Source organism: Durio zibethinus, chromosome 8 (genome assembly GCF_047325235.1).
Source record: "Durio zibethinus cultivar Kanyao isolate XHJ-2024 chromosome 8, ASM4732523v1, whole genome shotgun sequence".
NCBI classification, from domain to species: Eukaryota; Viridiplantae; Streptophyta; class Magnoliopsida; order Malvales; family Malvaceae; genus Durio; species Durio zibethinus.
Window position 1 is genome coordinate 3,343,761 of NC_143169.1, and position 21,166 is coordinate 3,364,926.

Below are 21,166 nucleotides of genomic sequence, written 5' to 3' on the forward strand. Positions count from 1 at the left end.
AATTATTATACAAAATATGAAAAATGTTAGAAAATATGTTAAAAAAATAAATTATAAAAAATATTATTTTTCATAAGAATGAAACTGTAATAACAATAAAATATATCTTCAAAAAATTTATAAACAAAAAAAATAACAAATTGAGATAGTAATAAAAAATATCTTTAAAAAATTACTGAAAAAAAAATTTTTGATGTATAACACATTTTATTTATAATCTTAAATTTGTATAAGAATTATTTAGTAGCAATTAATATTAAATAGATAATTTTTAAATTAATTTTTTAAAATTTAAATTGGATATAATAAGTGATAAAGATAATATTAAATTTTTTGCATTTATTTGAAATATAAATTTGATAATTAGAGCTCAAATGGATATAATTATTTTGATAATCTTATTATTTAAAGATTTAAGATAAAAGTTTTTTGAATTTTTAAAATCTTACATAAAATTGCTTGAATTTTTAATGTCTTATAAAAATTTTTTAAAAAGATAATTTTTTAAATCAAAATAAAAAATATTGTTAAAAGATTTTAATAAACTTAATCTTTGTAATTTTTAAACATGTTTGAAAGATTTTGATAATTAAATAATTTTTAAATAAGGTTATTTAATAAACAACTAAAATTATTTATTAAAAAAATATATTTCATATTTCATATTTCATATTTTTAATTTTAAAACATATATATCTAAATTAATTTAATTTTTAATTATAATTTAAATAATTTTGATATGTAAATAAATTTAAAATTATCTAATTTATAATTAAAAAAATTATCTTATGTGTCATTTAAAAGAGTTATCTATATAGATATTTATGTGACAAACTTATTTGTGTATATTGTTATAATATATATATATATATATTATATATTATTTAATTGAAATTTTAATTTTCATTAAAAAAGTTTTGGTGGAGCTATAAAACGTAGTTAGGAGTACAACCAGAATAAATAGCTTTCGGCCCATGTTTAAAACCCTACGGAAAATCTGAAAAGGCAAAATGGATGAGCTGCTGGTTTTCGGATTTCCGCGTATTGATTGAGGCGGCTTTCTTTGAAATAATAGAGTATTTATGGATATTTTTAAAGATTAAAAATTTAAATAAAAAATTTTGAACATTTAAAATTTTTTTCTGATATTTTTGATAAAATTAATAAATTTATTTATTTATCTATTATAAATAAATATTTTTTAAAAAAACCTTTAATCAATCATAATTTCACAAGTTTTTCATGATATTCTAAAGTGTAGTTGCTAGGGAGGCTAACATACCTTGCAACAATGACAGAAAATGGCAAGGTTTTTGGGACAGCTTTAAACATATATAGACTTTAACCACTTTTCATGATATCTTATCATCATGTAATGAATAGTAGAAATTAACAAAAAAATTTTTTTTTATATAAGACAGTAACATCTAATGAACAACAAAAATATTTGTTTATAGTTTGGTATCCAATTATTGTAAATTAAAAAAAAAAAACTATGTGATATATATTCTGTCCTTAACGATCATAGGGTTAATTTTGTAATTTACATTTTTTTTTATTAATTTTGGAGGAAGACTATTTGAACTCGTTATTAAATAAGAAATATATGTAAAATTTACCCTTAAAAATTTGATCTCCTAGATTAAAAAAAAAAAAGTAACAGTGAAAAAAAATTGGAAGGGTAAGATTAAAGTGGCTAAAGCCAAACAATAATTACCAGTTCAAATGGTGACAAAATAGGGATTGAAAGAAGGGAGTCATGCAAGGTGAAGGTGGCCATGATTCTTAAGATCAATATGCCAAAATAAACGGCAACAATATCTGTACATAATATTCTCCATACTTCCCTCACCTACTTTGTTTCAATCCATATGCAATTATATTTTTGTTACACCTGGCATATAATTTATATAAAAATTATATATTATAATTTTTATATGGTTACACAATTTTTATTTTAAATTATCATCTTTAGTTTTTTTTTTATTAATAAAATGGAGGAATGAGGGTACTTCTCAAAAATCACTTGATTTAGAAAGAAAAAAGAGATTGAAAGAAAGAGAGGGAGAGAGGGTCAGATCAGAGGGGCATAGCAATCAGGGCTTTAGCAACAAGGAGAGGCTAGGATTGCTCTCAAATCCATAACACTACTAAAAAAAAACCCTTATCTTATCATCTCCCTAACCTTTTTCACAGGATTTCCTCCCTCCTTTTTTCAAAGAAAACAAAACAGATAAAGGTCTCTCAAACCAACCCTACCTCACTTGTTTCTTCTCTTCTTTCTGCATGTCTTCATCCATTCTTCTCCCACTAATCAACAATTAAGCACATTGCTTTGGACTAATTTTAAAGTTTAATCCAAGTTTCAGCTGCAATTTCAGGGATATAACTGTTTCTTTCACAGAAAAAAAAAGGGGGTTATAGAAAATGGCCCCAAGGTCAAGCAGGGGCAAGTCCAATAAGGCAAAAGCAGAGAAGAAGAAGAAAGAAGAAAAAGGTAAGCTACTTTTTAAGAACATTCATGTTCCTGAATTCTGGGTGATACCCTTTTTTTTGTCTTTTTAATTTGATTATTTTTTACTATAAAGGTAAGCTACTTTTTAAGAACATTCATGTTTCTGAATTCTGGGTGATACCCTTTTTTTTGTCTTTTTAATTTGATTATTTTTTATTATTTTCCCAGTTGTTCCTAGTGTTCTTGACATCACTGTCATTACTCCCTATGAATCACAAGTTGTGCTCAAGGTATTTGCTTCTCCAGTTTCCTGTTTCCTTTCTGTTTTTTTTTTTTTTTCTCCTGTTTATTTCTACCCAATGCTTGCATTTAATTGAAAGAATGAACGTTACCAAATGGAAATTTTGTTGAAGGGTATCTCCACTGACAAGATACTTGATGTAAGAAGGCTGTTGGCTTCTCATGTGCAGACTTGCCACCTTACAAGTTATTCTTTAGCTCATGAGGTCAGCACTTTTCCTTATTTTTTTTCCTTATTTTTCCTCCATTTTTCTTATATATATATATATATATATATATATATATATATTATAAAAGTTGCCATATGTTTTTACAATAATTTATTTATATAAATCTGTTTTTTTTTTTTTTTTTTTTTTTTATGGTTAGGTCAAAGGGAAGAGATTGAATGACAAAGTAGAAGTGGTTACTCTGAAACCATGTTTGCTCAAAATGGTTGATGGTAGGCTAATCCTCCTTCCAAAAAAACAAAATTCTCTATTTCTTTTATTCTTTGTCTCAAATTAATAAATATTTCACCTCACATTACAATCATATAAAAGAAAGGTCGCTGAAGAATGGGTTGCTTTTTTTTTTTTTCTTTTTTAATTCAAATAAATCAAAATTAACCAAAGAGAAAAAATTTTTGTTAAATATTTTTAGTTAATTATTAGAAACAAAAGGCAAAAAAAATATTTGTTTTTTTTTTTTTGCCATTATGGGACTATGGGAGTGGGGATTGAAGGGTACAAAGTGAAACATGAAAAGGAGGAAATCAAGGACATGCAAATTGCAAAAGGGCAATAGCAAATGCAGATGAAGACCAATGGGTTGGCTAAACAACATTTAATGAGGCGGTTAGGACAATAAAATAATTTAGAAATTTTTTTTTGTTGTTCTGCCAAATACCATAATTGAGAAGTTAATTAGCCTATAATATCATATATTGGATGCTAGAGATGGTCCCTAGAGGCATCCATCTTAGTAGTACATTACTATTTTATTGATGAGGCAATTGAATTGATTCGGCCCATTATTCTAAATTATAGCCTACCTTTCTTTGAAATTTCAATATAATTAATATTATATTTTTTATTTAAATTTGAATTTAATTCTTTAAACAAAATTTAATATTATTATTGAGTATTTTTAACATCGAAAGCTGCAGCTTAAAAAATTAAATATTAAAATTGGAACTATGAAATTAGTGTCCTTCGTCTTAAATATGAGAACATGACTAATAAAGTTAACATGATTGATTCAAAATTTTGGCTAAAAGGTATAAAAGTCCCTAAATTATAATTAAAAAAATTATTTAACTCTTATTTTTTAGGTTAAAGGGTTTAAATTATCCTTGAAAATTTAATAATCATTTAAATTTGTAATATTTTATTGTAATCAATAAAACCTTTAATTTTTTGTTTTGATTCAATTGAACATTTAAATGGATAGAATCTAATCATGTAGTAAAATTTAATCAATCAACACTTGAACTATAATTAATTGAATCCTTAAAGGGATCTTAGAAAGAAGAGAGAGAAAATAAAGAAAAAAAAGAATATTTTATTTTATTTTATTTTACATATATTAATTATACCACTTAGTAAATTTTAATCTATTTTATTAATGTTACATAGAATTTTATTTTAATTAGCAAAAAAATTAATGATATTTACTTTTTCATCCAAATAAAAATTTAATTAAGTGCAAATAAAGGTTAGAGAGACCTATTGATTGTAATAAAAAATAGGACTTGGATTATTTTTTAATTATACTTAAGGAGCTTTTTTAACCTTTTAGTATCTTTTTTTTTTATTATTATTGCAATCAATCAATTCTTTCAATTTTTATTTATATCCAATTAAATTTTTATTTGAATAAAAAAATTAACACTGTTAATTTTTTTATCAATTAAAATTAAAATTTCTTATGACATCAATAAGATAAATGAATATTTGTCATATGATATAATTAATATATGTGAAAATTAAATAAAATAATTTTTTTATTGTTCTTGTCTCTATTTTCTTAAAATCTCTTTAAAGGTTCAATTGATTTAATTTTATTACATAATTAGAATTTGTCCAATTGAAAGTTCGATTGAATCAAAATAAAAGAGTAAGGATTTGATTGATTGCAAAAAAAATGTTTAAGGTTTAAATAATTATTAAATTATAATTCAAGGGCATTTTTACCCGTTAGCTCAAAATTTTCACTTATTTGATATAGTAATTTTTTTTTTTTTTTTTGACAAGCTTTTGTTCAAAAGTTACTTTTGGTTTAACTTCAATGCTAAAAAAGAAAAAAAAAAATGGCTTTTCAGTTTGAAAACATAGTTATGTAATCCAAACCAAAACGTGATCGAAGAAATACTTTTACGGTGAAAAAGTATTTTTGAGATTGATAATTATTATATTACTTTATATTTCTAATATTTTTATTATTTTATGTATATTTTTCTATGTTCATAAATAAATATTAGAAAAAATAATAATTACAAAATTAATACAAATAAAAATTATTTTTATGACTTTAATATTTAATGAGTGATAGCACAAAATTACAAGTGATTATCATATATTCATATAAATAAAATATGTGTACATTTAATCAAACAATACGTATAATTACGTTACAACATATGTATATTGAAGAACATTAAAGTAGTTTTAATTTTTTAAAATTTACATATAGGTTTTTTTTTCTATAATTATTTTCGACTATGGTATCAAATAATAAATATTTTTTATGAATATATGTTTCTAATAAATATAATAAATAATTATAAATGTCTATATGTAAAATTAATAAAAAAAAATGTGTATATTTATATGGATATTAATAAAAAGAAAATTAAAATACCTTTTGTAATTTCCGTATAAATAAAGACATTTTTTTCACTAATTATTTTATATCATGATATTGAATAATTAATTCCTTTTTATTAATTTTAATATAAATATAGATTTTTTTATTAATTTTACATATATATTTTTTTCTTTTTATTAATAAATAATAATTTTACATATAGATATTATCTTTTAATTAATTGTTTTCCATCATAATATCGAATAATTAATTTTTTTTATTAATTTTTCATATAAATATAGGCATTTCCTTTTTATTAATTTTATATATTGTTATTTCATTTCTAATAATTATTTTTTGTGATATATCAATCAATAAAAATTTTTATTAGATCACCTTTTTTTGAAATTTGTCATTTTCTACATAATTTTTTCTTGTCATGTGTACATTTTTATCATATTTATATTTATGGTAAACTTTAGAAATATACCATATGATTAAGATTAAAATAAAAATGCTCTAAGGTATAAAACATGATACTAAACTATCTTATAATTTTTTTTTTTACCAAAAGCTGTTACTTTTCTTGTTTTTTTTTTTTTTTGCTTTTTTTTTTTCATATGAATTTATACTTTCTTTAAAAATTCATTCTCTCTTTAAAATCAAATCAATTCTCTTTTTAAACTTAAATCATTCCATAAATAGTAACCTTCAAATCACCAACCTCCACATCACTACCACCGTTACAAATTCATATCATTACTAAACTTTATTTTTAACTCATTCTCTCTTTTTTACAAATTAATTCTTTTTCTCTAAAACCACCATACTTTCTTTTTTTTTTAATATTCTTCTTCAAGATCAAATTCGTCCAATGCTTAAATCCAGAATCTGATGAATCCTACCATCGTTACTACTTCACCATCTTAAGTTGACACCAACAAACCTGTAAAAAACCCTTTTTGGCTTACTTGTTGTTCTTTTTTTTTTATTTTGTTGTCTACTCTTTTCAATACCTGTGAAAATCAGATATTATTGATTTTGTTGCTTTTTTTGGGTTTCCTATTTGTAGATTATTGCGGATGACTTTGTTTTATTCTTTGGGTGGATTATTGGTTTTAATGGTAGGATTAATTGTCTGATAATGGTGAGAGTAATGGCGAGGCTAATAAGTTATTGTTGGATTTAGTGGTAACCATTTAGTTTGGTGGTGATATGAATTTGTAATAGTGATGGTATTGTGAAGATTTTGGTAATTTAAAAGCTGTTGTTTGTAGATTGATATGAGTTTAAAGAAAAAAATTATTTGGTATTAGAGAGAGAATAAAATTTTAAAAATAAAAGTATGAATTTTTAGAGAGAGAAAGAGAGTATGAATTTAGATGAAAAAAGAAAAAATAAAAAAACAAGAGAAAGTGACTATTTTGGATAAAAAAATAAATCATAAGATAATTAAATGTCATATTTTAAATTTTAAGAGTATTTTCATTTCGACTTTAATCATTAATATATTTATGAAATTAACCCATCATTGTATTCACATGTCTTAAATTTTTAAATATTATAAAATAAATATTAAGGGATTTAATTAATAAAAATAAGATGTGAGAGGCTTATTATGAATATTAGTTTAAAGACTTATTTAATTCTTTTAAATAATTGATGAAATTTTTTTCATAATTTAGCCTTGTTGGAAAAGTTGGTTTTAACCATTGAGTCATCTAATTTTATTTTTTTTTCTTGATTCTATGCAATTCTTATTCTTTTATCCATCTATAAATCTATTTGATTAAATCGTGAATCCTACTATAAGATTTAAATTAATTTCTTATATCATTGCTTAATTAATTTATTTTTTAAAAATGAAATAACTTGAACTTGAATTTATTATATCATTGTTTAAAAATGTAATTATCATTTTATTGGGTGCTAAACAAACTTGGTAAAAACTTAAAAACAGCCTTGAGCCAAAGTTGTCTATAAAAATAATTAATTTTCTTATTTTAGTATAATTATTTTATATTTTATGAAAAATAAATATAATTATTTTATATTTGTATTTTAGTATTATTATTAACTGTTGTCTAATTACATTACTGGCCCTTTGACTCAGAGGACTACACGGAAGCTCAGGCAGTGGCTCACGTGCGGAGACTCCTAGACATCGTAGCGTGCACCACCAGGTTCTCGAAGCCCAAACGACTCCGATCACAATCATCATCGGGGCCGTCTGATTCAAAACCCAAAAAGGTCAATAGTAGGCCCCACCAGGCGTCCGATGGAGGAGAAGGATCAACACCGGAAAAGACGTCGATTTCGGCGGCGATTTCGGAGAGCATGGACATGGCTGTCATTCATCCTACCCCGAAATTATCGGAGTTCTATGATTTCTTTTCATTCTCTCACCTCACTCCTCCCATTCTCAGTAAGTGCCATTTTTTAAATATATATATATATATATATATATATTATTTTGCTGTTTTCTTGTCCGACAAAACGAGGTGAACGAGATGGAAAAATGGACGTATTTACATTTAGTTTTCCGTGATTGTTTTCAAATGAAAAAAATACTAATAAGTTGGTGAAATCATGAAAAGTTTATTTTAGAAACAGTTATGAACACACTTTTCGAAGAATCATCTACTTGGAATAAAATAAAATCCGCAACATGTATGGATTTCATTTAAATTTCATGGTTTACTATGATTAAAACCTGAAAAATGAATTAATTCCATATCTAAGCTTGATAAACATTGATTTCGAATAAATTATTTCATAACATGAGGATTCATTTGCAAAATGAAATGAATTCTATTATAGAAATATTCATTCCAAACATAGTTAATTTAAAGGAAAGAAACTGGAATTCTTTTTCTTTGTTTTATTTGGATTTCTAGTTAACAGTTGGTTTCACTAAGCTGCCTCAAAAATTAATTAATGAAAACTAAAGACATCCAAAATTTTTCATTTGGAGATGAAAAATAAGTTTAATTCTTTAAATAAAGAAAGAACTTCGGTGCATTGCCATTGTTATTTGTTAGACTTAATTGAGTTGAATTTTTGAATCTTTATTTTGTAAGCAACTGAAAAGATGAAAATTTTCTTTTAATGGCCTCTTTTCCTTTTTTTTTTTTAATTAAATTCTTTTCTGTTAGATTGTTATTTACTAATTTTGGCTTTTGCAGATTTGAGGAGATGTGACCCCAAGGATGTAGAAGAGCGGCTTGATGGTGACTATTTTGTAATGCAGGTATAATTTCACTCTTCATGTTAATAAATCTTCTTATTGGTTATTTGCATCGACTATTGCTTCCTAATATTATGCCTTGATATAGAGCGTAAATTGTTGATGCAATTATCTCCTAAATGTTGTTTGAGGCTTTACTTCATGTCATCGTGATCATTGTGTTTGAGGCATCACACTCTAGTGGTGAAAATGTTATTTCTTCTTTCTCTTTTGTTAACACAAATTCATTGTTATTTTTACATCTTAAATCAATGATAGAATGATAGTTACTCTAGACAGTTGAATGATGATACTTTAATATTTTTGTTCTTGTTATATTTTAACCACCTTTCTGTTTCCATATGCTGTTGATTTCATATTTTTCCTGCTACCGCTTTTACTGATATGGAATATGCAAAATGTTTGTGCAGATAAAGATCTGCAATGGGAAGTTAATACAGGTGGTTGCTTCGGTAAAAGGTTTTTATACCGTGGGAAAGCACTTCCTCCAGAGCCACTCTTTGTTAGATCTTTTGCAAAATCTCAGCCAAGCCTTTGCCAATGTGGGTACTGCTTATCTTTAATTTCTAGGCTTTCATGAACATTGCTCATATGTTGATTTGAACCAATTGCCAGATTAGACAAGGCTCAAGAAATCTGCCTGCTTTATACTGATTGCAACATTTTAGTCTAATTTTGATAAGCAGCTTTTTTACTTTATTTTGTCTAAGATGTTCTGAAATTCTAGTACCCCACTTTCTAGAGGGAAGAAAAAAAGGTTGGTAGTTTGTGCTGCACAGTTAGAAAATACTTTAGAACTGTAAATGGAAATGAAAGACACTGAGGAAGGAAAAACAAAATTTCTTCTTTATCCATTGGCCACAAGGATCATTGTCATCAATACACTGCTGCTGTCTGGTATTTCACTTTGCATTCTCAACTAGAAAAGCTTAAGCTGCTATAGAGTGAACCAACAATAACATCAAGTTGTTATATGCTATAACAATGACTAGTTCTCCTACTGACTTAATGACAACCCCCTACACTACCTTTTGTTCCTTTGCCACTCATAATGGTTAGTAATGACTTGTAGGTAATTGTCTAGAGATAGCAAAGTAATTTAAATCCAACGACTTCTGACACGTTGCAATCCAACTGGAGCAGATTTTCTTGTTAGAAAATCAGTTTGGCTCACTTTAGGTTGTGCTTATTTATCTATTTGTTTATAATTGCTGCTTTTTATTTTGAAAAGCACCAGGTTGGGTCTGATGGACGCCTTTCCCTGTGAAAATCCAAGCAAGATATATTACAAAAATATGCCAAACATCTTTGCTACAGTTTTTTTTTTTTTTTTTTTACCTCTGACAACCTTTCATATTACTTGTATATCTAATTCTATAAGTTATCATTAATTTATAATATTAATATATCACAGTAACATTTTAAAGGTTGCCTTTGCATGTAGATTGGTTGGGGTGAGATTGAGGTCTATCATTTTGTAGGCAGGTTTGTTTGGTGCTAAAATTTAACAACTCTATTTGTATCGGGTTCAGTTTGGGAGAGTGATTTGTAATTTTCAGGTAGGATTCTGGTGGACAGAATCTGATCCAACCTGACCCATTGGCATCTGTAATTGTCCAGCATTGACCAGTGTGTTTTTTCGGCTGTTCATGCCAATACATTGTGCCTAGCTTCCAGGTTGTGTCTGTTTGTTTGTTACCATAGATGAATACCCGCACGATTTTGATCTTTAGAAAAATGTCAAAATACAAAGAGGAGTGTTCACCATGTTGAGCTTAGCTTTTCTTGCTCTGTAAAATTTGGATCAACCTTTTTCAAGCAACGTAACAAATCTGAAACCTGACCAGTCTAAAGTTTGTTGTCACATGACATGACTTTTATTTTAGCTTCATTCTCACTTATTTGCTATGTTAATTAGTTTAACGGGTCAGTTTGTGATTGATTCGCTCTTGTGCTTGATGCAGGCATATGAATCCCTTATGAAGGCTTTTGTAGAACACAATAAGGTGACCTTTTCTTTATTTGCATGATAGGTTTTTTACCTTGCAAACCATGGCATCTCTAAAAGCAAATTTGGAAGCTCTTATGTTCTTTTATTGCATTTTTTGCCTCCAGTTTGGTAATCTTCCCTATGGATTTCGTGCAAATACATGGCTTGTCCCTCCCTCTGTTGCTGAGTCTCCATCAAACTTTCCCTCTTTCCCATTAGAAGATGAACAATGGGGTGGTAATGGTGGGGGCCAGGGAAGAAATGGTGAATATGATCTTCGGCCATGGGCTACAGATTTTTCAATATTGGCTAGCCTTCCTTGCAAAACCGAGGAGGACAGGATTGTCCGAGATCGCAAGGCCTTTTTGCTCCATAGCCAATTTATTGATGTCTCAATCTTTAAAGCTGTTGCAGCAATACAGCATGTTATCAATTCCAGGTTAAATGCCAAGGGCACTGTAAATTGCCATCCGGATTCAGTCCTTCATGAGGATCGCATAGGTGACTTGTCAATTATAGTAAAACATGATTTGGCAGATGTGAATCTCAAGTCTGAGGTAAAGGCTGATGGTCATCAATCAACTGGCATGACTGCTAATGAAACTGCTCAAAGGAATTTACTTAAGGGGATAACTGCAGATGAGAGTGTGGTTATTCATGTAAGTCCACATCTTCTTTTCTACTCTACTCTACTTAGGCATCTACATCAACTTATTTTACCCTCTTCTTCTAATGAATTTTTTATTTGTTTCCTAAGAATGAGCTGAGGTGTTGGCTTATAATCTTTCCCTGCTTTCCTCCCGCCTTCCCCCTCCTCCCTTATCTTTCTGTGTATATGATGTGTCTGATTTATCCTCTGCTTCTTTGTCATCATTATCATTTTTTTCCTTTCTTCCTCTGTATCTTGGAAAAAACTTCTAACAATAATCTGATTTGTCACCTGAGATTGACATGGGTCACTTTTATTTCCCTCTCAATCCTTTCTTCCTCTGTTATGTGTGTGTCTATGCATGTCAGCCCGTGTACTCATACACAGCTTTTCCAAAAACAAATTTCCCTATCGTGTTCTAGTAAAATCTGAACTCGATACCTTCATCAGTCCTGTTTTCCAAGGCAGAACCATTTAAAACCTTATTTCACACTGCCAGATGACAGCATGTAGTTTTTACTAGCTTAACATGTATCCTCGTGTATCCTTGTAGGTTTTCCTTTCCAGTGCCTTAAAACTAAATCTCGTCAACCGTCTTTCGTGTAGTTTTCTGATCTTTATCACAATGCCCAAACCTTGCTAAATGGATGAAATTTCAAGATTATGCATGATGGTAGAAGTTTCACCCAAAAACCCTTTTCAAATTTAAATTCGTTGTTTTCACTAATCAACATAGTTACCATCTCACAGGATACTTCGTCATTGGGCACTGTCATTGTTAGACATTGTGGGTACACTGCAGTTGTAAAAGTTGTTGGTGACGTGAAGAAGGAGAAGTCTGGTGCTCAGGATATTGAAATTGATGATCAATTAGATGGAGGAGCTAATGCTCTTAATATTAACAGGTCTGGATTATGAGCTGATGCTCTCATTTATATTTCATGCATATAGCAAACACAGTGGCATGATAAATGAATTCTCATTACCTATCAGTCATAAAGTTGACTGCATTATATCAATCATGATCTACCATATAGCATTGTTGGTATCCATTCTGTTTAACCAAGCTTTTTAGTTGCTTGCTGTCTTCTGGGTTTCTAATTGAAAGGGACAGCACTACTTGTCTGCCATGAAAAGATAATAAAACAGGATATGAATTGATCTTCTGAAGTTAGGGAAGTTTTATATGTGAAATCAAGAATTTGATGAATGGACCAAACTATACAAAATTGACTGCCTTTTGGAGATGTTTCATGTGTTGCGTGGTGTTATCACACGTCAATTAGGTTTTGGGGATTTCTATTTTGAGCCTTTCGTCAACTGCCAATTGGTTTTGGGATGGATGCTTGATATGGTATAAGGAGTGTAGGTTATTTGTTCCCCATTTGTCATTTGTCATTCATTGTTTATTGCCCTACATTTTTTTGTATCTGTGTTCAATTTGTTAGAATTGTTGCATGCATTTTGCTAATCTTCAATGACTTACTATGACCTGAAAACAATATATCATCCACCACGTAATGATGAGGCATTGAATTTATTGCAGTCTAAGGGTTTTACTTCACAAGTCCTGCCCTGCAGAATTAACTGGAGGAGGCCAATCACATCAATCCAACCTGAATGATTCTGAAGCTTCTAGATCTCTTGTTCAGCAAGTGATTAAAGAAAGCTTGACCAAATTAGAGGAGAAGTTGGTTGCTAGTGAAAGGTCTATCAGATGGGAACTAGGTTCTTGTTGGTTGCAACATCTACAAAAGCAGGAAACTTCAACAGATCCTACTTCAAGTGGACTTGCTAATGATCATGAGGCTGAACCTGCTGTCAAAGGTCTTGGGCAGCAATTTAAATTTTTAAAGAAAAGAGATAAAAAACTAAGCAATGTCAGTAGCACAATTGACAAGGAAGAAAATGATTCTAAGTCATGCAGTATGGATGTGAAGTCTAATCTAGGACAGCAAAGCAATGGTGACTCCAGCAGTGAGATGGAATTGAAGAACATGATTTCTGAAGAAGCCTTCTTGCGTCTTGAAGAAAGTGGAACTGGTCTTCACTTAAAGGTTTCTGGGTCAAATGCTTAAATTTTTCTTACATTTACTTGTTAGTTTTTACTTGACGTTGGGCATTGATTTACTGTGCTATAATTTGTGTGGTTTTACATGGTTATGCTTCAAGCTATCCCTGCATTTTTTATTTTCTTTGTAATTACTATTCTTGTTGTGGTATTAAAGTTCTCTCTTATTATATTTTGAACTCACTCTTTTGAGTTCACTTTGTGCTACAGTCAGTGGATGAGCTTATTAAGATGGCATACAAGTATTATGATGACATTGCTTTACCAAAGCTGGTACCATTCAATAGCCTCCTTAGCTATTATCTTTCAAACACTTTTTTTGGGTTTTATGTGCAGTTTATGAACCCACTCTCATACTTTATTAGGTAATGGACTTTGGATCACTTGAACTTTCTCCTGTTGATGGCCTTACACTAACTGACTTTATGCATTTAAGGGGACTACAGATGCGCTCTTTGGGTCGTGTGGTGAGGAAACTCTTTCTATAAAACTTGTTCTCTTGGATCCTTTTGTGCAACTTATTGGCATATTCTTCGAGTAATAGTTTGATTTCCTAAGAAATACAGTTTTATCCTGGAAAAGTTATGAAAAATACACACTTAAAAGTGCAATTTCCTGTTTTTGTTGACTCTGATGTCATTGTACATGTCAGGTTGAACTGGCTGAGAAGCTACCTCACATACAATCACTTTGCATCCATGAGATGGTTACTCGAGCTTTCAAGCATATATTAAAAGCAGTTTTTGCATCTGTTGACAAATTTGAGGACTTACCTGCAGCTATAGCTTCATCCCTTAATTTCTTACTTGGAAATAGTGGAGTGGAAGATAATGATCAAAATGCGAATGATGACTATTTTCTAAAAGTGAGGTGGTTAAGAAAGTTTCTTGCTGCAAAATTTGGTTGGAAACTGAGAGATGAATTCCAGCATTTAAGAAAACTATCCATTCTTTGTGGTCTTGGCCGTAAGGTACTATTTGTTGTTGACTGCTTTCGGCTGCTGAGTGCTTCAGTGACTGAGTTTTACTGATTTTTTTTCCCCAGGTTGGGCTTGAGTTGGTTCCTAGAGATTATGATATGGAATGCCCAAAACCCTTCAGAAGTTGTGATATTATTAGCTTGTATCCTGTCTGTAAGGTGGATCTCTCTTTCTCTCTCTTCCATTTTTTTGTAGTTTCAAAATTGTTATTATCTCAATGAGCCAGCTTGTTATGGATTCGCATAACCACACTCTACCTTTAATGATCTACAGCATGTAGGATGCTCTTCTGCTGATGGCCGAACATTGTTAGAATCATCCAAGATTGCTCTTGATAAAGGAAAACTAGAGGATGCGGTTAATTACGGGACAAAGGTATTTTCCCATTCAATTTATAGTTAGAATTCACATTTATTTATGTCCTATGTTTGGTGAATGAGGGAAGAGAAAGTGATATAAATTTTATCTTGTTTTCTTTTATATTTTCTCTTGTTTGCTTAAAATTTGAGGAAAGCAAGAAGAGAAGCAGAAAGGAAAATCTCTTTTCTCCCTTGGACTTGCCAAAAGTTTTCTTAGAGTAGTGGAGAGTTTGAAGGAACCATCTCTTTTCTCTCTCAAAACTAAAAAAAATAAAAGCATAAAACATTTAAAAGTAGAGCAGTAATCAATCAAGTATTTCTCTCAATGCATCTATACTGAGAGAAAGGATTGTTTGAAATGGTTGCTTCATGTCAAACATCACTTCCATTTAAACTCTTAACATATAATCTTGTCTTTTAACAAGTCAATTATATTTTGCACGGAACTTTTGAGGCCAGATTATTTTTTACACTACGCTAATGAAACCCTGAATAATGAATAGTTCACCATTTAATGGCTTTGTAGGTGATTTCTAATTAAATATTAATTGAATTGTTAAAAATAAGAATATGTGCCAAAGGTGGAGTAACCATTTCATGTAATCTTTCTGGTATATATAATATATAAAAGTCATTGCTTGAGTTGGTGTCATGTCAATTCAGTATTTTCTTTAAATGCTTCAATTGAGTTGGTGTCATATCTAACTCGATAACTGATCCCCTCACTCTTGCTATTTTCTCTTCTTTTATTGAAAGGATTGTTACATCCTACTTTTTATCCTATATATAATAGGTTAATCTTACAACTAATGTTTAATAGATAAAATAACCTTTTCAATTTTTTTTTTCAATTATTTAATTACATACATATCATGTATCCTAAATTCTTGGTATGTATATGTGAGCGTGGATTTTAACTATATTGACTTTAAGCAACAAAGGGAATAACAAAAATGTTCCTTTTTTCCTCTCATTCCTCCCTTTGTTTTCTCCTCCTTTCTCCTACATAGTGAAGGCTAGGGATTCAGCTTTAATAAAGAGGACTTCCATTCTTCTGATATTATCTGTTACTTGCTTTTGAAGGCATTGGCAATGATGATGGCTGTATGTGGTCCCTACCATCGAACTACTGCAAGTGCTTACAGTCTTCTTGCTGTGGTTCTCTACCATACTGGAGATTTCAATCAGGTATCAAAACCTTCTGCTATATTTCAGGTTAAGATATAGGAAAATGAATTTTCTCATTCTCCTCTTAGAGAGAGATGAAAGAAAATGAGAAGGTGTGAGGTTCTCTGAATATCATTCATATGTTCCTCTGCTTGTACCATAGAAAAGTAAATTAGAGAGTGGGAATTTTTTTAACTCGGCTTCATAATTATTGCTAGGTCTTTTGTTAATGTCAAATCTAAAATTGCCTTACAAGACTGCTCACTTGAGAAACTATATCTTTTAATCATTTTGAATGAAAATATAATTGTTTTCAATTTTCATCCATACCATTCAGTCTAATTTGTCTATCAAATTTAACTAAACTGGGTATAACTGAGAATATTTATTATCTAAATTATTTCTTCTTCTTATTTAGGCAACTATATATCAACAGAAAGCTTTGGATATTAATGAGAGGGAGCTTGGTCTTGACCATCCGGACACAGTGAAAAGCTATGGGGATCTTTCTGTATTTTATTATCGGCTCCAACACATGGAAATGGCTTTGAAGTGAGTCAAGGATTATTGTGGTTTATCTTGCATTTAATTTGCCAACATGTTTATATTTGTGCTTTCATTCTATAGATCTTAGCTGCAATCTTGCGCTGCTAAGAGTGATAATTCTTGTGATTTTCCTCGAGTCCCTTTTCTTGCTTGATAATGGTTCACTATATACTCTAATACTGTAAACATAAGGAGCTTGTGTTCTTTCTTTGCTTTCTATTTGCACTCGTGACAAACTTAATGCATTTTTGGCAGATATGTAAACCGTGCTTTATTCCTTCTTCATTTTACTTGTGGATTGTCTCACCCAAACACTGCTGCAACCTATATAAATGTGGCTATGATGGAAGAAGGCATGGGAAATGTTCATGTTGCTCTCAGATATCTACATGAAGCTCTAAAGTGCAACCGGAGACTATTAGGCGCAGATCACATACAGGTCTCTCTCTCTGGTCTCTGTGTGTCTCTTTAGCTGTATGCATATGTTCATCATACACATGTAATTTCATAGCCTGACCATTTTATGTGATTTCCTCATGACAGACGGCTGCAAGCTATCATGCCATTGCCATTGCTCTTTCATTGATGGAAGCATATTCTTTAAGTGTGCAACATGAGCAAACTACACTCAAGATACTTAAAGCAAAACTCGGACCAGATGACCTCCGTACACAGGTAAATACCTCAGTTATGACTGTCTATACCAATTAGCTAGGCAATTTTGCGCACCTGTGTCCACTCTGTTAGATAGGAGGTATATTGAGATCACCAATCAAAAGATTGAAATTTGAAGTGAAGCATTATTCCTGCTGAGTAACATTGTTAAACTCTTTATGAACTGCATTTCCTTTGCAGGATGCTGCTGCTTGGCTTGAATATTTTGAATCAAAAGCTTTAGAGCAGCAAGAAGCAGCACGAAATGGAACTCCCAAGCCTGATGCATCCATTGCTAGCAAAGGTCATCTTAGGTATTAATATGGTATTCCCAAATTACTAGTTATTCAATTATATCATTATTTCTTGCAGCACCAAAACCTGTGACCATTTCTTGCAGTGTATCAGATCTCCTCGATTACATTAGTCCTGATCAAGATTCTAAAGGAAGTGATGTGCAGAGGAAACAGCGGCGTGCCAAGGTATTATATGTTTCTGGCCGTGTTGTCATAACTCTTATAAAACAATCGTGATATATCAAGGCAAAATGATTTTGTTTCAGATTATCTGATCCTCCACTTATAAGTTGAAACCAATGTTTGATTTAATAATGAACTAAATATATCCAAGGATTTAATCTAATTGCTATGGCCACTTTGGATAGCAAAGATTAGGCCAGCTAATTGAAATGAGTGGAGCATTTCTCACTATGGCAACTAGATCATGTAGCTTCAGTAAACTCAAGTTAAATAGCCAAAGCATTTTTATCTCTCAAACTATCCTCTAGGAGGAGTGCAGCAGACATTTTTTTGGTGCTTATATTGATTTAAGGCCTTAACAAAACAAAGCCTCAATTCTAACACCAAATTAGATACTATAATTTTGAGCTGCTAACTCAAAATGTACCACTGTCACGAATTCAGTAAGATCATTTTTAAAAAACACCAAGAACCAACATTAAACTGATTAGCTTTACAATTTGTTATTGGCCATCAAAATTTTGTTGACTGACATTTAACTAAGAGCTTAGAACACTTCTTTTTTGTGAATATGAGGTTGCCTTTGAAGTTTTCAAGAATTTTCTTTTTCCAATCTCCTCTTATTGTATCCTTCTTATTGTTTACTTGCTCATTGTCAGATTCCATTTTGACACGTCACTACTTCTGTAGATCAGAATTTTTGTATCTCATACTTTACCTCACTCAACTTTTAACATTAGCATTTTTTTTAAAAAAACTCACAGGTGTTACAGATTAGTGATATAACCCATGATACACATGAGAAGTTGGTAACAGATAGTTCTATGTTCCTTGATGTCTCAGAGAAGCCTATGGGTACCACAGATAGTAATGAAATAGAAATGGTGGCTTCTATTCATCTTGAAGAACCAGAAGAAACTGATTATAATACTAGAATTGAGCCAACAGTCACTAACGAAGTTGTTGAAGAGACAAATTCAGATGAAGGGTGGCAAGAAGCCAATTCGAAAGGGCGTTCAGGAAATGCTGCTGGAAGGAGGTCTGGTAGGAACAGACCAGTTCTTGCAAAGCTAAAGGTGAACAATTCCGAATATTCAAATGTTAGAGAAAGTGGGTCAAGGCAAGAAATTATTTCACCAGCGAGAAAAATTGCCTCCAAGAACATTGTAAAGGAGGTGCTGCCACTGAAGCAATCAAAGCCCCGTAGCTCAAGACCTAGGGGGAATTCGGTTAGATTACAAGCTTCTGTTTCAAACGGTTTCTTCGCATTAGCAAATCTCAGTGCCATTGCTTCAAAATCTCTTTCTTACAAAGAAGTAGCTGTAGCACCTCCAGGTACAGTTCTAAAGCCATTACAGGAGAAGATAGAAGAACAAAATGAGGGAAAAACTGGACAGCAGATGTGCACCATACCAGCTGAGACGGCAAACCTGGAGGGTGGAAACAATATCCCTGTTATTGATGATGTAGTCGATGATGATGATGAAACTGAAGGAACCCATGATAGTGAAAATCAATCAGAAGAAACTGCTCCTGAATTTGATAAGGTTTCCTCTTGTAATCAGGAAAAGCCTGTAACAAAGGCAAGTAAGCTATCGGCGTTAGCTGAACCATTCAATCCTGGAGCACTCCACATGAATCACCAAATAAATTCAGTTGCTGTTACAAGTGTTTATGATGTAACAGCTTGTCAAGGCCCGTTTGCAGAGCCTGTTGAACCTCCAGTGGCTGTTCGAGTTCCTTGTGGGTCCTGGTCACAATTATATTACGGAAACAGTCATTCTTACAGCATGAAACATGGCTTTCTGAGATACCAAACTCCAATTTTGGAACAAAGTGGATTTGGACCTCCGATAGTTATGAATCCTCATGCACCTGAGTTTGTACCCAGCAAAGTTTGGCAAACAACGCCTGGACCTGCTGATTCAAGTGTCTCAGATGAGTTGAACTCTTTGGGTGAAGTTATGAACACAGAAGTGAAGGAAGGTGATAAGAAATCCACTAGGGAAGTTAAAGATTCTAATTTGCAAAAGAGCAGCTCTGAGGAGAAATCGGAGCTAGCGAGGCAGATTTTGCTTAGCTTCATCGTCAGGTCAGTCAAGCAGAACATGAATCCTAAAAATGAGCCTGCAGTCAGTGACAAAAGGCTGAGCCATTCGGAAAATTCTTCAGATGCAGTTACAAATGACAGTGCAATTATAAAAATTCTTTACGGGAATGAAGGCAAGGATTTGGATTCTCAATCCAGTAGCGGTGAAGAACCAAAAACATTAGATGTAAATAAAAAGAAAACCGGGGATGGCGAAGGATTTATAGTAGTAAGGAAACGGAGAAGAAACAGGCAGCAGTTGACAAATGGAGTAACTGGGTTATACAATCAACAATCAGTCTGTGCTTCTGTTAGGTGAAGAGATAGCTTGAGAGCAAAAGGTGGAAAATAACAAGATGAGTGTCAGCCTGTTTAACCCTTTCCATTTTTTTTTCTTACCTCCTGGAGTCCGTATTAACAAGGTAGAAATGGATGGAAAAGCAATTTAGAGACAAACTTCAGATTTGGTCAAGCTGGTCTTAGTTCCTATGTACTTTTGAGATCCGCTTGGGGTTGTGCTTAATAATGTCTGTAAACTGGTTTTCTTACTTAGAAATTTTGTTTGATCAAATAAAAAATGTAAAAAGCTAATTGGCAATTTCCATATAGTTTCCTTTTTCTTATAAGTACTTGTTTGACGTGACAATTTTAAAATATTAAACAATAACATAAGAAAAAAAAATAATACAATTTAAAATTTTAATAAAAATAATATATGAATTTGATAAAAATTAAAAATATATTTTATATTTAACGCAAAAGCTAAAAATATATTTTATATTTAATGTATATATATGCTTTTTCCATCTCCAAATCTTATGGACATAACTTCAAATATTGTAGGGAAACCACCATGTCTTGAAATTAGGGCTATGAAAAAAAATGTGAGTATCATTTCAATGTCCAAATATGCTTTGTTGTTTTTGTCATTATTTTATAGGGGCTTTTAAATATATCACTAAAATTTCTTTATATATCTATAAAATTTTTTTTCAAAAACATTGATATATCAAATGTCAATTTTAACCTATAGTAAATAATAAAAATATCTTTAATAATTTATACACTAAAAAATTATATCATATTTATGAGAAATGGATTTTGGAATGTAATATTGTATTTTTAAAAATTCATTTTCAAGACTTATTGCTTTCTCGTAAATGAATTTTCAAGAACATAATATAACTATAAAAAATTTAGCTTCAAGAATACATAATTTTTTTTAAAAAAATTATATTTAATTATAAACTCTTAATAATAAGAAAATTGAGATTTTTAATATTGGGGTCACTGAAAAGTATCAACAAAATAATAAATCCGACAGTAAATATTGATGACCGAAAGATTACATATTATCAAATTTGTTAATTCACTGCTAACATTATCAGCGCAGG

The 21,166-nt window shown here is 30.5% G+C and overlaps 1 protein-coding gene across 1 annotated transcript; it reads left to right on the plus strand.

The window, feature by feature from the left end:
* The first annotated feature begins 2,024 nt into the window (after positions 1 to 2,024).
* LOC111278807 (protein REDUCED CHLOROPLAST COVERAGE 3-like) lies at positions 2,025 to 20,380 on the plus strand. Its single transcript, XM_089764587.1, has 23 exons — positions 2,025 to 2,497; positions 2,684 to 2,745; positions 2,869 to 2,961; positions 3,125 to 3,197; positions 7,656 to 7,967; positions 8,728 to 8,792; positions 9,200 to 9,331; positions 10,754 to 10,795; positions 10,905 to 11,438; positions 12,179 to 12,333; positions 12,975 to 13,485; positions 13,710 to 13,772; positions 13,865 to 13,966; positions 14,152 to 14,469; positions 14,544 to 14,636; positions 14,752 to 14,853; positions 15,921 to 16,025; positions 16,423 to 16,556; positions 16,806 to 16,989; positions 17,094 to 17,225; positions 17,406 to 17,518; positions 17,605 to 17,686; positions 18,448 to 20,380. The coding sequence occupies exons 1-23, from the start codon at positions 2,428 to 2,430 to the stop codon at positions 20,089 to 20,091; spliced, it is 5,121 nt and encodes a 1,706-aa protein (XP_089620713.1). The 5' UTR covers positions 2,025 to 2,427; the 3' UTR covers positions 20,092 to 20,380.
* The last annotated feature ends 786 nt before the right edge of the window (positions 20,381 to 21,166 follow it).